This window comes from Varroa destructor, unplaced genomic scaffold, assembly GCF_002443255.2.
Source record: "Varroa destructor unplaced genomic scaffold, Vdes_3.0 BEIS01000003.1, whole genome shotgun sequence".
Taxonomy (NCBI): domain Eukaryota; kingdom Metazoa; phylum Arthropoda; class Arachnida; order Mesostigmata; family Varroidae; genus Varroa; species Varroa destructor.
In genome coordinates, this window is record NW_019211456.1 from 51,511,568 (window position 1) to 51,531,518 (window position 19,951).

The 19,951-nt window shown below is 42.1% G+C and overlaps 1 protein-coding gene and 1 long non-coding RNA gene across 2 annotated transcripts; one reads left to right on the plus strand and one right to left on the minus strand.

Moving 5' to 3' along the window:
- Positions 1-416: 416 nt before the first annotated feature.
- On the minus strand, positions 417-4,689 carry LOC147757106 (uncharacterized). The gene is made up of 2 exons (XR_015322660.1): positions 3,017-4,689; positions 417-2,163 (listed from the first exon to the last, which is right to left on the minus strand). It is a non-coding gene; the product is annotated as an uncharacterized LOC147757106 (long non-coding RNA).
- Positions 4,690-4,791: 102 nt separating this feature from the next.
- Positions 4,792-12,288, plus strand: LOC111246889 (uncharacterized). The gene is made up of 2 exons (XM_022797241.2): positions 4,792-7,620; positions 11,432-12,288. Exons 1-2 carry the CDS (start codon positions 7,549-7,551, stop codon positions 11,855-11,857), a joined length of 498 nt encoding a protein of 165 aa, XP_022652976.1. The 5' UTR covers positions 4,792-7,548; the 3' UTR covers positions 11,858-12,288.
- The last annotated feature ends 7,663 nt before the right edge of the window (positions 12,289-19,951 follow it).

The window sequence follows — 19,951 nt, forward strand, 5'->3', positions numbered from 1 at the left end:
TCAAAGATGCCTCCGAGCCGATTCAGATACTAGTTGTTGATGCCTCGTTCTTTACCATTTTTTTTTTATCTGATTCATATTAAATAAATGTCCGATTTCAATGAAGCTGGTGACATCTGTTGTGAATGAGTAATCCCTTGATCGGAGACTAGTAATGAATTGCTGGCTGTTATACCCTAACCGCATATGAACAAGCAGCTGTTTAATATATCACTTTTTCTGCAGATGGCATTTTGTGGAATTGCGGATCTTTGTCGTCTGCTAAAATATACTATCGAACCATTCACGAAACAGTCAAAATCATAGGGTTAAATCAAAGCGATCTCATGTCTTTCAGAAGCCATTTGTAAGTTTTACTCTCATAGACACTCAGATAATATATGATCGTAGATACCCATATATTACGTAAAACAAAATCAAGATCGACATTTTGACATTTATTGCAAATTACATCGGGAAGTAATCGGTACGGATACGATAGCGATATGTTTACCGGTGAAAGCAGGCAACCACAGTTCGCTCGCCTGCTGTTAGCTTCTCTGAAGTAATTGAGCGGGGTAGTAACTCATAAAGAATGGAAACAGCTTATTTACCTCTATCTCGTGGGAACGTATTACTGTGTACGACAGTACGGCTTTCCTTGTTCCGTTCCTTCGTTTCGTTAAGTTGGGGCAAATCTACGAAGGGGTATTTTTTTTCTCTTGAAAACCTGCCTTTTGAGTAAATACCGTATTTTTTTTTGACGATTTACGGTGGCAGACGTTCGGTTGTACCACAATGATGCTAGATAAACAAAGTGTTATGTAATTGCATATGGTATAACAAATAAGATGCACCTTATAGATATCTTAGATTTGTAAGGCGTAAGTGACCATTTACCGAAACGAAATTTGCAATGTATGGAACAGCAGCCAGCACATTGTTAGATGCATTAGACTGTTTTTTTTTTTATAATCATTAGAATTCGCTAGCCTTTAAAAGCCACAAAATGGTTTGACGGTATTGAATAACGCAACATATATTAACCAGTGAGTACATGGCTACAGAAATTTCTATCTTTGAAAATGTTAACTTTGTTTGATACCGAAGCTGGACTCTGAGCCCCAATAACGTCGTAAAGCCGTCCGAGTTGCTCTAGCAAAAAGCTAGAAACAACGTTCGCATGCGCTTAACGAAACATACGTAAAGGATATAATGGTCCAACATGTAGCGTTCGAAGCATAATCCTCTACCATCTATCGCTCAGTATGTACTTGTACAACTAGTACTACAAGCTAGATAGGTGGGCGTCGTCCATCAATACGCTGTCGTACTAGAGCGCCTGATGGAGTTCTCACCGCAATTTTTTGTGATGCCGTGTCGCTCTCTTTGTCTGAATCGTTAGGCGATTTTTCGATTGGGTCTGTGACGACCCTGTTTCTGGGCTGTTCGGCTGAGTCATGGAAGACGGTGACGGCGAAGAGCACAGTACGATAGAATCTTCAAAGCTACGTAGGTAGACGTACTAACGGTATGCCCTTTGTGTGGCTGACGCTTAAGAGCACGTGATGTCTGATTTGAACACGACGCTCACTTCCAATATTCAAGTCGGTCGATTTCAACGCTAAGCTTCGAGAAAGAGTGGACGATTCTAAAATGTCTACACACATTCTGCATAATATAAGTATATGCAGGCGTGACTTCAAAAAATTGGCACCGAAAGCGGCCATCTGGGCTGGATAAATATGGTTCGATAAAAATCGTTTTTCGTGCAGTTAGAAACCGAATTAACAAACAAGCCGTTTGTCAAAATATAGATATAATATCTACAATCGTTCTGATGGTTCTAGCATAGATAATTTGTTTATAAATTGTAGGCGCTCAAATGTTAAAGGTATATTTAGAAGAAGCGAATGCCTCGACCCAGTATGAAACAGAGGAACCATGCGTATTCTACTAAAGCTAATCTTAGGCCATACGATTTGATACAAAATTGGTTAAACCTGCATGGCATGTTACTGCTTGATATGTAGAATGCTAGGATCCATACCTAGTTCAGGACTGAAGCGCCTTTCCTCTTACTGAAGCACGCATTGTCAGCAGCTGGTTTTTGTAGAAGGACATTGTATTTCTGTGTATGCATAAAGGATGACATTTTGAGTGGACACATTGACAGTGAGGAGCCTGAAAGTAACCGAGACACCGTTATCTCCTTTGTTACTGGGTTTTTCTTCTCTTTGCTTTACAGTCTCGTTTCTTCTTTGCTTTTCGGGGGTTATGAGAAAAATGCCCAGTACATAGCGGTCGCCTGCGCCTGTAGGCTCCGAAAAGAGGCGACCGAACAATTTGTGAGTGTGATTGGGGGCAACGTCAAAGCTATCAAGTACCAGCGAGTGCTAGGACATCCGGTTAAAAACACTCACTAGCCAATATTGGACTGCAGGCTAACAATAAATAACATTACACTAGCTTGAGCTATGTTAGATCTTCAGTAGCGTAAACTGTCAAAAATTATTTTATAACGTTTGTTGTTGAGGAATTGTGCATTAAATACCCTATAAAGCTTACTTGCTTTGTCGCGAATATTTATTCCTCTAGTTTGATAGATCATACATTTGTATCATTCCCTAACGTTATGCGAAATTCAGATTAGTCTGCCTGAAACATTGTGCCTCCATTGGTAATTGCGTCACCATTGATACTCTTTGCTATATAATATATGACCATGCTAGTAAACAATTAGTAATCCTTATATAAATATGCTGTTTTGAACCTATGATTGTGCACGCCGATCATGTGGGCTGCACTGGGAAACTGACGCAATTGCCGTATCACTATATTACTTTCCGGTGCTAAATTCGGCGTTCGAACGCTTCACAAGTCAGATGTATTAGGTAACGTGTATTAATAAAACTATTGCCTTTTCAATAATGATGTTCCGTGAATATGGTCGCCCGCTCATTGACAGGCTTCATCGTGAACGTTAGTTTCGTCTTGTTCATGACGAGTAAATGCGGTTCCAAACTGTGTGAAGTACCTTATCGGAAGGAAAGCAAGATCGATGAGGAGTGTTTAGGCGAATTCTCAGATGAGTACCGGGGTATGTTACTTGCAGGGATATTGTACAGGGCAGCCCTCTTCAATACAGCTATTGTGACAATCATGATGGTCGTGCTAGCAATGATGATTGCGGCGTTGGGAGATGAAGAAAGTGATGGTATTTGTTGCCTCTTTTGGCCCACGATGACGATAAAGAGCCAAGACGATCGGAGCGCTAGTTGTCGTGACCTCACAGCTCCCATCTGGAGGTCCCCAGCCAGCTGATGACACGCTTCCATACACGGTTTCTGATGTGTCTAGCAGAAACTCACTTGCCTGGTGTTAATATTCGAGTGAGTTAAATTCTACTGAAGAAAACAAATGGAACTCTATCCTCTCGTCAATCGTCGTCCTGGATGAGGCCATGCGGTCGTTGTATGATGAATTTTTTGGCACTAACAGTCGCTAGCCTAGAAGGAGCAGCAGCAGCAGCAGCAGCAGCAGTGACGAACGATGATGCTGTCGGGGACACGACAACCATAACAACATAAAGACGACGCACACGTTTGCACGAGCCGACATCTCGTAGAATTGTTCCTGGTCAAATTAAAACTGCACAAAATATCATCACGCTCGCCACAACTACGGGCTGGCACGGGGTAAGCTATACCGTGCTGCTGATGTTCCTGCCATGTTCCTCAAAACGACAGATAGATCGTTTGAGTAGCATTTTATAGAGTAGGGTTTTGTCAATGAAGCCCACTTTCAATGAATGCTTTGGCTGTGTGAACAGATTAGACTGTATAGATCAGAACGTTGTTCGCGTACAACATTCAGCTTATCGGTGACCAAATAAAGATTAGGTTTTTTTTTTAGATTAGATTTTTTTAGCCCATTTAAGATTATTCATAGTATACTAGTTGAGGTCAGTTTTCGATTCGTGACTCATAAAGATTTTAAGCATAAGTAAACTGGGGGGGGGGAAAAGTATAGAGCTTGGAACAGCATTTCTAGCCAATTGAGGCATTTACCGGCTATTGCACCCATTTTTGGCGTTAGCATAATAAATATGTTTATTTCTTTCGATATTCTGATGCTACTAAAGTTACCCTAGCGAAGTTAGCTAATGAAGTGCTAATGAGGCGGTTTTTTTTTGTTGCTTTTCAACCGGATTTATGTGTTTTCCTTTAGACGATTTGTAATGCGCGAACAACCTGCTTATGTCAAATAATGGCATATGTTGCTCATTTCTCAGGCGCAACATTTACATGACGCCGCTTTTTAAAATCAGCTATACTAAAACAAAAACCGAGAGATGAAAACGATCGGTCTAGGAAATATGAACAGTATCAATTATAGCTAACGGATTATCTCTACGAGATCTGCGACGACCCTTCGAGATGATCTCCGATACATCACTTCAGGGGGCTTTTATCCGATCGGATCGTACCGGATAATCGGCAGCGGCAGGATGATTTCACGCGCAGTTATTGCGTAGTTGCTATTCCTCAATATGCCGCACTACTACTCTTTTGGGGTGTATACGGTATCCTCTGTTGTACCACGGGTTTTAGAGTAACAGATTCAATAAAATTTGTACCATCAGTGCACACAGGAGAGGTGAAATATCTAAGATGGATCAGATCTAAGATGTTATCTAGTAAAAAAAAAAAAAAAAAAAAAAAAAAAAAAAAAAAAAACTATATGCCAAACTATCAGGTTATATTGCATTTCAAGATAAGCCATGGTAGTTGTCGAAATAGTCTTCTCTGTGGCAAGCCGGCTATGCAATTCGAATGTCCCACACGTCAGCTCGCCAATTTAATAATGGTGCACGAAAACAGATTAAAAGTCTATCTGTTTTATCACTTTTTTTCACTTGTAATCATTTTTAAATTAAAACATATTTGCACGTATACGCTTTTTAATATTCTATATATTTATGTTCAATAGACCTTTAACAATATTTGAAAAAACCCGCCTATGCTCCATTGGATAATGTTCGACAATTTACTATAGAGTACATCGTTCATATTAGCTTTTGGTTTACTCAGTACTTTGTAGGCTGACTGCAACGAGCACTCGTCCTCAATCACTGGACAGAGATATAAATACGTGCCACTTAGTATGAAGATAGAACCAATGTTTTGTTTGATAATATCTGTTTCTTTTAATATTATTATTACTTAACTTGAAGTGTGGTACACACAGGTCAGCATCTCTCATTTATGCACAGTTAGAAGCATCTCGTCACGGTTTGCTGACATGGTCCTCCAGGTCCTTTGCCTGCTAACGCCCAATCTCGTCTGTTCCGGTTAGGCCCTTACTAGGGCAGTGTCCCTTTGTAGACGTCTATCGGACGGGTAGCCTTAGACGGTCGATGAAGTTTGGCTTGTCGGCATTTCGGCGCCGCTCTTTCTGATTAGGCCGAAGGGCGCGACCTCTGGTCACGACGGCAGTCGAAGACGCGATTTGATTTCGCCTTATGAAGTCTCAAAGGCCCAGACCTAGTTCTTCGGCTCGGGAGAGAATCGGGGTAGTTACGAACACACGCACACTCTTAGACAGATAAATATACACACGGAGATTTTGGCATTCACAACTCATGTTATTGCTGTTGGTGTTGTTGAAAAGCGCTCGGCAGGGCCAGCACATTGAGGCTTCAAAGAGTCCAACATGAACTACTACTACTGACAACCGTCCATATTCGTTTGCGAGCGTTTAATGGACGTAAGAGATCAGTGATAGTGGCGGCATCCGCCAGCTATGAAACTTGGATAGGAGACCAATCATGGCTCGCTGACATACTAACTGTAAAGAGTGGACGTGAACGTTCAGTTCTAGCCTATTGCGATGTATCTTTGCATAGAATTGGCTTGTTGTCTAAATCACTTATCATTAGAACCAGATTTTCTAGGTTATATACCTCTTTGACGTTGACTAGTTATACCGAGTGGCCTAAGCCCATAGAGATCCACTGAAGGTTCGAAGAATGTCGGCAGCTGCGGGCGATTTGGTGCGACGGTTGTGAGGACCGCTCGCATTTAACTATACGAAAATGAATGAAGCTGAAAGCACGCACATACTTCCGAACGCCTAAGCCATTTGTACTTAATCAGCGATTTTTTGAGGAAGTACTTTGTCAGCCCTTTGACTAAGTCAGTTCCAACCATGTATGAAAGTAGTCTTAGTGATTTGTTCTATGGCTCCCTGGAGAACAAGATGTATCTCAAAGATTCGATGTGCTTAATACTATTATAGTTAATATTATGCAATGCAACGACGCTATCTTAGGGTGCGTATCTCATTTTGGCACTGCTTGAGCCACTCGTTTACCTTTCCTTAGTGTTGACTAGGATCGTCACGTTCAGGTGCGTTATCAATATTAGTGAAAGATTTAAATCTATCAGACCGCAATTTAAAAGAACCTATCGATGGGATCTCCGTCTAATGTTTAGTTCAAGTGTGTTGACCTTCAGAGTGAGTATCTCCTAGCAAGAAACCAGCAATTAGTCAAAGTTCCTAAATTGTATTTATGTGTTTTTGAACAGATTGGCTAGCCGCAATTGCGCTCACGTTACCTTCTGGAGAGAATGTTAACACGTCATTCGGAATACTGTTTTATTAGGTGCGCTTCCCGATTTTTTCGTTTCCATATTGACCTCTGCCTTAACCGTGTAATGGGTCGAGGATCCGTTGGGTCGGTAAACCAGCGACCACAACAATCAATGCGTTGAAGAGCCCAAGGCACCTCAAGCGTTCTCTGAAGAGTCGCACAAAACCCACCAGACGAAATTTCTATACATCTTTTAAAGAGTACATCACGGTATCCGATCACCCACAACCGTCCGCGAGAAACTTACGTCGTCCAATCCACAAAGCACCATAAAGCACCGCCTACTCGCTGTTAATCTTGAGAAAGTTTTGCGGAAGACATACTTTGAAGGGGATGCAGCAAGTAGGTCGGTAGCTAAACTAAATTTCTAACCCGGCATCTGACATCTCCGTGATCCAGGGGTTAACCTCTCGTTATTCGCTAGTTTCATTTGAGCTTGTGCATTGAATGAAGCTAATCGAAGATGATCAGTCGGTATGACTTATCAACTGCGTGTAAGTGCTATACGTCTTTTCAGTTGCCTTGTCCAAGTTACTGTTTCATTGTTGAACAACGGTAACGACCGGTCGACCTCACGAGGCTCCGCCCCTGCACGAGAGCGGTGAGGGGAAGGCGGTACAGGAGGTGACGATCGACATCGCCGTGTGCGCGCGGGCAGCGATCCACGTTTAATGGAGAAGAAGAACCATGAGATACCGTAGGCTCATAGATGGTGATAATGCGCAGGACTTCAGTTAAGCGGAGAACCTTGTCAGATGCGGATGCATGCATCCCACCCATGCGGATTATTCCGTGATACACGCAGTGTCTGAAGTGCGACCAGTAGCATTGTGTACCTGCATATGTGCCCTCTTCAGCGGAACACCCACGTTCCCCATTGGACTTGGACTGAAAGATATCAAGCACGTTGAAAAATGTTTGCCCGCGGATGGCTACGGTGGAGTACGGCGCTGATAACGCTTGCCACTTGGATGGCCTGTGGAGTGGTAAATATAACCCAAGCGTTCAGTTACTTCGTTGAAATATAAAAGACTTCTAAATTATCCATCTGGCTGTTGTTGCTATGTAAATGAACATATTCACCCTCAGAGCCCGGCAAGTATTTTGGTGTAAATCATTAAGCTATTGAGATTATAATAAGCACTGCAAATTTAGATGGGCTATATGCTTGGCCGACTACACCTATAAAAAAAAACGTTGTGTCTAAATGAAGTAATTAGCACCTTTCAATAGACCTCGAGTTTCAAATACGAAAGGTCATTCCGTGGTTCCATTTGATCGTTTCCTGCCATTCATAGCCCCGTGCTATCGGTGAACGCTACGTGCGCGCTAACTGTAGCAAGGGGTATCATTATTATTACCATTGCCACCGCAATTTTTCAATGACGTCACGCTGAAAATTTTATCGCGCTTGTCTATTCGTGTCGGTAATAATGTGTCGATGAAGATCACTGTTTTGAGCTGTTCTGCAGTAAAGCTGATACCTTTAATCGCCTATTACAGCCTTACAATTACTCTAAGGTTTTAAAAATATCGAAATTTTGGTTCTACCTATCACCTGACCCCTGTGATACTGTGACGGGGCGTACTCAATATTTTGGCCTTCTTTCGTCTTACCTTAGCTCGTTACTTTTGCCGTTCGTTTATACACAGTGTCCACAACTTCAGCATCTTTCCACAAACAATTAGGCGTCAGTAGAGCTGAAGCCGGTCACGACTTCGTTTGATTTGTCTACTGCTATTGTGGCCGCGTCTGGTACGTCTAATCAGTGAAGAACTAGCATCGTTCCTTAAGCGTATATTTGTTCTCTTAGCTCTCTAAATAACGGCCAACCACGCGTTTCATTGAGGGATCTGCTCCGTTTCGCGCGCGCGCGCGCGCTCTACCCACATACTCTTGTACGGGCTACTTCGTAATAGTGCATGATACGGTTTCACGACCGTGTGTGTTAGGAACATTATAACAATTGTTCAGTTATGATACTTACGGTACTTAGAGCAGTTTTGCATGCTGTTTATCCGCAGAGTGTTGGCTGGTCCTGATAATAGTAAAAGTAGATTTAATCTGCCAGGTGGTGGCTGTGTGTTGTTGTTGGGGGCTCCATTACGCTTAGTCGATTCGAGCTCAGCCCACACAGGTCACGCTGCCTTGTTGACTCCCTTTTACTCCTGCTCATCCCCATTAAAGACACGACCAGGTAAATGTTTTAAGCGGATGCACGATGCCATAGGTTGGTTGCGCTAGCGTCGAGTGCTGAGAAACAAAGAGGGAGGATGGAGGGGTTTCTGGCACAAAAATGTGTCGAAATGCTTTGCCTCATACGCGCTATAAGGGGTTAATTTTTTTTTCGTTCTCTTATAGCTTTGTTGATATACGGTGACTTATGAAAGCGGTGAACAAATTTTCTTAGCCGAACTCCTATTGTCCCGTCGCTGTTCGGGTATACGCCATGTTTTCTGAACTGCAACGCAATTATATGAGAATAAGGATTGATTGATTGGTGGATAGCGGCGAAGAATTTGCGCAGACGTTGTCTTCTGCGAGTGATATAGAGTCACTAGCTCTATGTTACGGCTTTCCATTGAAGTCTTTATAGATGCTAAATCGCAAGCGAAATCGATGTTTCTAATGGTTCTTTTTAACTTCTAGTTGATAAAAGAAAAGAAAGAAAAAAAAAGAAGCTGAACAATCATGCTCATAAAAATGCTAAAAGGATATGATTAAGAAGGAAGTTCAGAAATTATAATATCAATATATGCGAGACCTATACATCTACTGTTTAGTTGACGTATCTTGAACCCCGTGTTTGACTTGTATAACTTAAAGGGCTTAACTATCCCCTGATATATGTCCTTAAAGACGACAACGTACAATAATGGCTGGAACAATGTCACATATCATACACATAGCACATGGGTGATTGAAGATTGCATATGTATTTTATGTGTTAGGAGAATGTTGCTATTGTTATCATCTACTTTATTTTCTCGCCACGTAAGTTGTAGTTAAAAGCAAAATGACTAGGTACAAGACTAGGGAAATAACTTATAGGATCTTCTTCAAAATCTCTATGAAATAACCACATGCTGATAATTACGCATCTGCGTACAAGATAAACCGGGTAATAGGTTATATTCTATTTCTATTATTGTTACGCTGCACCGACTAATTTCTATCTTAATCAACAAGTTAATATACTTCTGTTTTGAGTAACTTTTTTAGATTTAAAACTATCATTAATGTTTCTCAGTCGTTGCCAAATTGAAAGTTAACTAAGTAGTGCGTCTGGTTGGCATATCCTCAAAGACAATTTGCATGCAGGATAAGCTACTCTTGAGAGGTGAAATAATATTCATTCACAATAGGATCGCGTATTCAATATGGACTACTCCAATACATTGAAGTGACCTAGATCATGTCGTCAGGAAAGGATTTCGAAATATAAATGTGCCTTATTTTCATTTTTCTTTAGGCCGCCGGCGAATCGTATCGCTTTGTAGCATTCTGTCAGGCTTAGGACACTTAACATACTGGAATAGACATGAACCAACCAGGAACCTCTATGCAATTTAAGAAATCATAAAACAATTGATGAATCAACAAAATGAACCTTGTAGAACTCGTAAACCTCATTTTCTTCGAATATTAATCATACAGGTCGCAGTGTTTTTGCGCATAATATACTTAGATAATTGACGCGAGGAAAAAACACTTGCAGGATGCGATCTTCTCCACCATTGGCAGTTTGTTATTGTCTTCGTTTCAAAGCAATGACTCTTCGATCAGGATGGGCCTTAGAGATGAAATAGGCACAAAGAATGTACGCGGTTTCGGTCCCTGATGACGTGCTGACCTAACAGACAGCACCGGCATTTATGGCAAAAGACGTAGTACGGCCTGACATGGGAAACGTGTATAGAATAATATTGCGATGTACCGTAAAGTTCCTACTGCTGGGCTCCTCTTCGCATCGCGTTGTTTTGCCGCTCTTGTTGATACGACTCGTTGTTGCATTTGTATAAAGAGATGTCGTTCAAACTTTTAAGGAGAATGAACTTCGCTTTGTTATTGAACGCGCGCCACCGGTGAGAAACGAGTCTGACTGGATATTCCCATAAGTTCGTATCATCCTGGGCTCGCACACTGGCCTTCAGGCGCACCGTATGTTTATTCCTTTTCGCTTTATTTCTATTTCGCTCCTCAGTGTCTCTGGGTCGCCTGATTATTTGAAGTATTGATTTGTTTGCAATGACCAGAAGGCCAATCCGAAATCGTCTTCATCTTTACCTACAACCACTCCGATAGACGATCGTCCTGTTTTCTGTTCCTTCTGCATTTACTGTTGCTTTTCTTCGTTTTATTCAGTACGTCACGAGAGTGCCAGCAAACAAAGGACCTGCATTCAGGCTCTGTTCTTTCGGAGCGGTACTCGGTACTCAAAGGTGCTGCTTATAAAAAACGGGGTTCACCAGTTTCGACAGTTACATTTGACTTAGCTCTTGTATTTCTGCTCCGCGAAAATCTGCGGCTGGGAGCGTACAAGTATATTGAGCGAACAATAAAAACGTAAGCAAAAGGTCAAGTCGACATTTTTCTATTCTAGAGCTCACGAAGACGTCTATGCGGAATCTTAATGGTTGTAGCAGTATTTTTTGCAAAACACATCCATTTGCAAGATTTCGATATTTGATCAATAGCGAAGCTATATATATTCGGTGAATATTTATAGCTTTCTATATATACACGCTTTCTTGGTACATACAAATTATAAAGATACGCTTCTTTCATGATTTCAGGCAGAATGCAATTGTAGAAAGACCGGCCGTGGTGTGGAGTCCAGCATCCCAACTAGCGTTCGTAATCAATTCCAGCGGCAGGACACCGATACTGCAACTTATACATTTGGCTCTGATGCGGGGCCAGAAGACCCAAGCGGGCATTTTCGACAAGAGGAACGTCTGGAGGACGGGTCAGTTCGTGGCCGTTATGGCTATACAGATCCAAATGGACTAATAAAAATTGTCGATTACTTCGCTGATGAGAGCGGCTTCCACATCCTTCATGTCAAAACGCAGGCCGCAAAAAGGAAAAACCAACGAAAAGAACCCGAGCACTCCGAACCGTTCGGGCCTTTTCTAGGTGTCCTGCCACCATTTCTGCCTAAATATAAAAGTGGTGTTACAAACAACGATCTGGGTGACTTTCCTGTCAATGAGATCTAAATCAAGACCTGTTACTCTACGTCAAGCACAATTACTATGCCACTTGAGCATCGTCGGTCCGCCTTTTCTCGAAACCAGCTGTCAAAAAGCTATATCACGATTGTACGCGAACGTGGCTACACAAATAGCCAAGCAAGACCATCAGATGCTCTAATAATCAGCGACTTTACACACTAACATAGTATGCTGGCATTCATCTTGGACAAAACGTGCTTGTCAAGGGAAAGTACCTAAAACATACGTAACTTAGTCGGATGCCTCATTAGGCTCTCATGTGATATTGTATATGGACAAAGAAGGCGAAAGAAAGATCTGTTAACCTTCCCACCCGACGCGAGTGGCAACATATATGATGCTTCTGCCGGGATTTGTTTGTATAATACATAGGTAGATTGTTACTTAATGAATTCCTTGTTGCTGATTTACATTAACTGCCTGATGTCTTTCTTTTGAGCATAGATAATACAATTTTTATATTTATATAGACTGGCTCACAAACTTTTCATTTGCTAATCCGCTTTATGTAGTGTTACTAACTTTCGAATAAATCTGGTAGCAGAAACCGTATTTCAGAAACTCGTTCTGATTATTTTTGTAGAATGAATGGCCTGATGTTTTGCGTTACGCTCTAGCTACCGGAATATATTGTTTATTCTATCACCAGAGGACTCTGGTGGGATTGGAGCATATACGAGATCGATGTATTTGATATATGATGATGTATTTGATGATGATAATTAGGTGAGGATGTACTAATAATTACTTCGCAAGATTTAGCTATTATTATCTTACTTGATAGCGATATTATCAAGAACTGATTGAGAACTTGATCGCATAATAATTATATCGTTGGCCAAGTGTTCGTCTGAAAGAAGCGATACACGACTTTACAATATTCTTTTTACTTCGGTAGCTTGTCTTGGTTTTCGTCTATATGAAGATTGTTCTCAATTCGTTCGTGTCAGCCCGTCTGAACGACCATTTAGCAGTTCGTCAAGACGTCGACGAAACAAATCCACAGTGATATTACTCGACTGCGGAAAACATCGTACCATTCCTATCTTCGAAAGCTTTTCATTCAGCTGATACATCGATGCTACTCCGTGTCGATGGGGAGGTAAACCTGTGCGGTTAAGTTTCCTGCCTATATTGTTTCTCCATGTCTGCGTGTGCGTCCAAAAATAAGCCCAGGTTGTTCCGCGACAAGTCAGCTACGTGGAGGGTAAACGACAGTTTAGAGAGTTGATTCGCTCGTACAATACGTACTAGACCAGAGCCGTCGGCCACTAAATAACGGAGGTTAAGGCTTGTTTTCGCTTTTTCCCCCTTATCTAGCCTTCCCTTCCCGCGTCGCGCGAGACGCTGCAATCAATGGTAGACATAATTAGAAATGAGAAGTTACACGGGTCAACCACAAACCGGTATTGCTGCTAGTAGCGGTGGCGCTCCCCGCCGCAGCACCAGCGCCACTCAGCGGTATTTTAGCAATCTATCTGTTCGCCTGATGTAGTATTGTCATATATCACACACAGTGCACACGTCCGTAAATCCAGCAGGGTCACCGTCGTGCCATGATCTGGCGCTCTATTCCTCTCGCGCTGCTCCTCCCCGCAGCGAGAAGGGTGCCGTGCGGCGCGCGCCGTTTCGAAACTCACCGAGAACAGCGAAAAACTGCCCTCGCATCTACGGTGACTGGGTCGTGTCGGAAAACTGCAGCCTTCGCTGCCAGCCTCCATGTACGTACAGGATCGTCGCGAATGGCGACGCCGCCATATTGCCGAACAGGGAGGCGATGAGAAAATCCTTACAGAGAGAAGCAGCGGCGAAGAGAGTAGGGAGACAGCGGTCGTGACTATATCATTGCGTTGTCGATGAAACATATCTTCGTTTTACCAGATTTTTGTTCTGGCGATGCTGTTTGCACGCAACAGCGACAACAACTGAATTTTTCGGCAAGAGCCAACAGCGCACATCGTTTTCGACGACACTTCATTCTGAAAAATATTCTACCAGTGTTGAACGACAGCACAAATCGGTTTGTGCTTGCCCTTCGCTCTCGTCTCCGGTATAAGCCAACTGGGCGGCAGAGATACTTGCCAACAGCTCCCTATCCGCCGCGTCAATGGAGCGATAGTGGCAGGCGATGAGCGGGCACGACCTATGTGTTTGTGCACAAGACGCGCGATCACTTAGCAAAGATATGAGAAGGGCAATGAAGGATAGGAAGAGTGCCGCTTCGAGGGGGAATGCAGTCACACAAGCAAATTGATCGGGTACAGCCGCTTGCGGTACGATACGTTGGTGCCTGTCATAGACTTCCGTAGTACGGCAATGTTCTTGGCAACAAGGCCAACAAAATAGTGCTAGTATTAAGCACACAAAGCTCACACATACGTATAGACATACCTCGCACACTTTAGTTAGTTCGTTCTTGCGATTTAGAGATGGCTAGAAGAGCCCTGTTGTGGCGCGTTATGACGAGAGTCGTGCTATATTTGGATGCGTATCCGTACAGACTCATGTTGAGCCAGCTCGCTTGGGAAATAAAGGTTAAGCGTTGCTTCAATGATGTCGTGAGGATAAGATCAGACATATCGTAGTAAGCAGGCACATCATTGTATATTTCAGAAGTCTATTCCCGCAAGTCATTACATAGCGAGATATGTTAAAGCTGCGTGTAAATGACCTCTGATTGATCCAGCGTATTCCCATTGGCCAATAGCCAGAGGTACTGAAGAATTCGTCGTGAATGCTATTCACCCCACGAACCCCGCCGATCTCGTGAATGAATCTATGATGTAAGATGATCAGATTGATAGACAATGATAAATAGAAAGCTTTTATAACACAACGGTCGAAGTGATCGCGTCAAGCGTTTGAAAAAAATCTACATTTCTATCTAGAATATCCTGTATTGCACCAAACAACTGCAGTAATTACGAAATTGTTTACGTATCAACCAACATTACTGTATAGTACAAACATATGATAATATATGTATATATATCGCTATCGCAAACGGGTTTTAATGTGTTTGACTTTGGCCACGCTAATTTCCACTTTAGTTGTTTCAGTAAAATCCGTTCATCTTACCGTCCGAATCTTATCGACGAATTCAAGGCTCGCTCATAACTATAAGCAACGTTTATAGACTGTCGGATAGAAATCAGTGTAGCGGATGAATGTAACGTGAAATGAGACTAAATTTGACCTACCATGTTTGCTGGGTCAGTCTGTACATAATCTGGGCTTTTTTCGGTATAGTGCAGTCACCCAAGTAAAGAGGGCGATGTTCGAAACGTCCGTGCAAAAACTTAGTTTCACGCATTGCTCACGGTAATGACATCGACCCCACCTCATCGGAGCGTTCAATTCGGTAACATATTATATGAGACGTGCAAGACCCCATATAACAGGATAGTGATGGAAAATACCAAGTATACTAGGCTATATAAATATCGTTGTCAATCGAGTCTATCATCACCAAATTGAAATTTGCTATGGCAAAGAATAACACGGGTAACATTTATATCCTCAGCCCTCTACTCTTATACATAATCTCACTTGGCAAGTATAAACATGAATGCGTAGTTTAGCGAGCACACTTTTTACACGAAGTTGACGCACGTATGAACGTCTAACTAAAGACAATAACTTAGTTCAACTTACGGCAAATATCCGAACTGGCTCACAAAGTTCAGTCATTACGTAGGTCGAACGCATAATCCGAGGGCATCATGAATCTTCTATAATCGTCGTTTAACTGTTTGCAAACAAGCATATTTAATCGGAACCTAGTCAGGCAAAGTCTAGCGTTATTATCAGTAGTAGAATCCTATTAGGTTAACCTTGTTCATCATCTGTCATGCTCACAGGAGTGTTTTTTTTTCGAGAACAAAGGCTATGTTTGTGATCATGATAGCCGCTGGTGGATTTGCACATCGACGTTGCCCATCAAGCCAAACCGCTATCAGTCTCAAAGTCTCATTGCCCACCATCGTATTACATTACGATGTACCATGTGCGGATAATGTGAAGATGTTCGAAAAACTGGTTGAAAGATGGCAGGCTCACTTAGGCTTAACACCTTGGTTCCTAAAAATGTAAAAATAAATCTGATGTTGGGTGAAACGCAACACAGGCACACTCGCTTGTAGCCAACAAAATGATTACTACGTCGTTCATAGGCTGTCAATATCATTTTTCGTATACCACGAGATAAATAAATTACGGCAAGCCACATTGTCCAATGACAGTGTTGTTAAAACATTGGGAACATTATTTTAAAAAAACCCATAAAACAAGAGTGAATAACTGGCCCACCTTATGCAGCAGAGGACAGTTTCAACGTTACATAATTCCATTATGCATTACATAATTCCAACGGTGCCAGTAATCGCAACATATATCTATGGAACTTCATTGTACGCCCGCCAAGGTATGATTATAATAATCGTACGGCCGAGAGAGCAGATGTCAAAGGTTACCACGAAGCGGCGACTCTGTCGGCCCATGTTTCCTGTTTTTCAACCTAGCGAAAGAGATATGTTTTTTCTCTTCGATGTTTTACTCTTTTCATGTGTATCTGAGTTGCTGTTAACGCTGTGTGTTACTGCGCTGCCGTAGCGTTCTCTGTCAACGCGATGAGGTCGTCACCAGACGGCTGGCCATGCTAGAGATCGAAAGCCGCTAAAGTTAGTCTGGTAGGTACGCCTGTACTACAATTTTCTGTCCGATCATCGTATCGGGGTGCCGTCGATTCGTCCGACTGTCGGCTTGCTGTCCGGCTTGCTACGCTTACCGGCCGATATGCTCATGGGTCGCCATCGTCCGGAGCACTGGTTCCTTTTCTGTACGTAGCTATTGGTGGGATCATTCAAGCACGACCGCACGACCCTGACAGAACAGCCCGCCACTAAAGAAGATCGGTTACTGTCGCTATTGTTTACTTCGAGCAGCCCACAGTTATGTATAACTTACTTGTACGGCGCTTAGAAACGTTCAAGCGCGAGCTTGAAGCTACACGACGGTTAGGGAAAACGAGGACGAAGCTTTGGCGAGTATTATTGCTGGGTTCATACGTATGTTAGCGAGTGTGACAGACTGATAGTAAGGCAATGTAGTATCGTTCGTTTTGCTGTTATTCTATTGGTGCATCTATATAAAGCTTCGTGACAAGGACACCCAGCATTTTGTAGTCTATCGTTTCGGTTGAAGGTGATTGGTCTAAAAAGATCGTCTTGCTGATAGTTGTGTACGCATTAATGAACAAGATTTGGGTTCGGCATGAGAGGAACAAACAGAATTAAGTCTTAACGTTGATCTATCTACTTATGGGCGGGTAGCTATTGCCGCTGCAAGGAAAGCGTAATCAGATTGCCCCGAAGAAATGCCAAAGGTCATTACTACACGTTCTCCGTCGTGACTAAAAAGAATCTGGCCAGTATATTACAATACTCAGGTCGATTTGTCCAAAACGGCCGATGGTAATGGGCGCATTAAAGGAAAAAAATATCATATCATAAATCTGTTCAGACGTGCATTAGATATCACAATAATAAGGCTTTCTTTAGATTCCATAGCATGATAACTTCTACTTTGCTAAGTTGAACTACCCAAAGACGTTGTCCGAAATACAAGCCCCCACTAGACGTAGCATTCGCAGATTTTATTAATAAGGAGGGTTTACCGATTTAATTCGAAGGACTTAATAGTTCTGGTAAAATGTTATGTCACCCATCAATAAGCCTGACTTTAGACACAGCTCATGGAAGACACAAAGTTTTGAAGCGAACGTCCATTATCACACGTAGGGCATTCCTTATGAAGACGTGTCACCATTTGTCCTTACGAATTATCTATCTAGGTACGCTTATGAACCTCAATCAGTGAGCATGGCGGCTTTATCTAACAGCTATCTCTGACTAAATAAAAACACGCGCAGTTTGTGAACGTACCTTAGATTGAGATGAACCATCGGTGTATATATATATATATGCGTGCGGGTTTATAAAATTTCACGCATTAGACGTGTCATTTGTGCAGTTTATTACTGATGGTGATCCTGCCAAATATGTATGCTCCTACGCAGATTGCGACAGTAGGGCTTCGGTAGCACGGAAAGACGCAAAAAGTTACGCCTCATTTATACAACGCAGTGTCAGTTGTACAGATTGGGGTTTGATTCGTGCGTTACCTATCGGTAAATACCATTAGAACAAGCATCTCTATGTAAACATAAGACCTTCATCAGCTAATGAAAGACTTGAAGTCTATCGCTCAAAAAGTGAGTCTCAATCAAACTTACTAATCACATTATCTTTCGAACTGTGATTGCTGAGCTGTGCTTACAAGCAAACCGTGCGGCATTTTCAAGTCTAACGAAAACCCTTCATTAAATGTTTGCTCTATTTCGCTTTTTATAAAAAAAAAAGTCTGTATTGTATAAAACTCGTTAGTAACAGGATCGAATTGGCATCAGTGAAGCGTCTACGTAATTTCGACAATAACTAATAATACGAACAAGCCAATGATGTATCAAACTCAGTCCGGGAAGATATCATGTATTTTTCCCATTAACAATTGAAGGCGTAATTTAGACGCCGCAATAAAATAGATGGCGTAATCTCTAATCAAATGCTACCAGCATTACGTGGCACTGATTTGATAACTAAATCTACTTCTTGCCGCCTCTGCTGCTGTTGCACAAAGATATGGCGTACAGTTATTTTCTGGAACTACCACGTAATCATGAGGAAACGTCAAAATAATGACGATGACGGTATTTTACTGATTAGTAATGGCTACGTAAGAAGCATCAACTATACGCAAGACCTATGCGGTACTTCCGTTTCATTGCCATTATACGTATATCCCGTGCGCCTTATAGCATCGCTGTCCTCGGTCTCGCCCTCTCGTATAACTTCTGCCCTTTCTGCTAAGGCAGTCCGTGTTCTGAAAATATTGAACAGATTAATTTGATTCATAATGAATTGGTCGCACTACCGATGAGCGTAGACTCTGTCACGAATGGAAAGCAATTGAAGGGGGATGCAGCAGTAATTCGATAGAAAGAGGCTTCGGTAGTTCTTTCGTGAGAGCAAGCTTGCTTTATAGCCGAGGTATGAGTTCTAGTCCTGCGCGGATACATAGCCATGTCACGACATCCGGAAGATGAAGCCAAGAGAAACGCAGAACGACTCGCGATCTCTTGGCGGTTAGTATATGAACATAGAAAATGGACATGATGTACTCTGACTTTTTTGTACGAAATGGGTCTGCGGTTTTGCTTGCGAGCTTGAAGCAAATCAGGGGTAGGACGTGAAGCATCACAGAGCTTACGAAGGCACAGGGGTCAAAGAGCTGAGTTATGGAAAAGATTACAAACCTAGGACAAGATAAGCTGATAATTTTAGGCTACGTTATTGTCGATTTACATGATCTTCTTCACGCGGCAGCTGTATTGCTCACACACTGTCCCATCTCTTTTGACCATAATGCTCTACATTGTCACCACAAAATAAATTATGTTTGTTGTGAACCATCTATACTGAACGAAATGTTGATTTCGACTCGCTATTAATTTTTTTTTTACCAATCTTCATTAGGACACGGAAAGCAAACGTTTCTTTTAGGGCCTTTTTCTTTAAACCATGACCGCTTCGCTGTCCTTTACTCTACTTGATACAAGCCAGCGAAGCGGTTGGTGCCGAATGTAGATAAAAATAAGACTTGATAAATAGATATAGAAACCTCGCCGGAGGGACGCCGGCTAGCTTGCCACTATCGACTTTATAGAGAGACCCCACGAAACACGTCCAATTCAAGGTGTGTACTTAAATATTCGGCCGAATGTCCAGCCTATCTAGTCAAGCAAACAGGTTTTATCGATACCTGAATTTCCTGTCTGTATATTCCTCGAGCGTTCCCTGATCAATCAAAACTCCCATTCTAAGACGGGCAACGGAACACTGCCTGTATGGCGAAGGATCTACCGTGACTAAGCTGAATTAGTAATATAATATAATAACTGAATAAATTAATTTAAGAGATCATTCTACCGGGCGAAAAGACGTACTATATACACAACTAGAA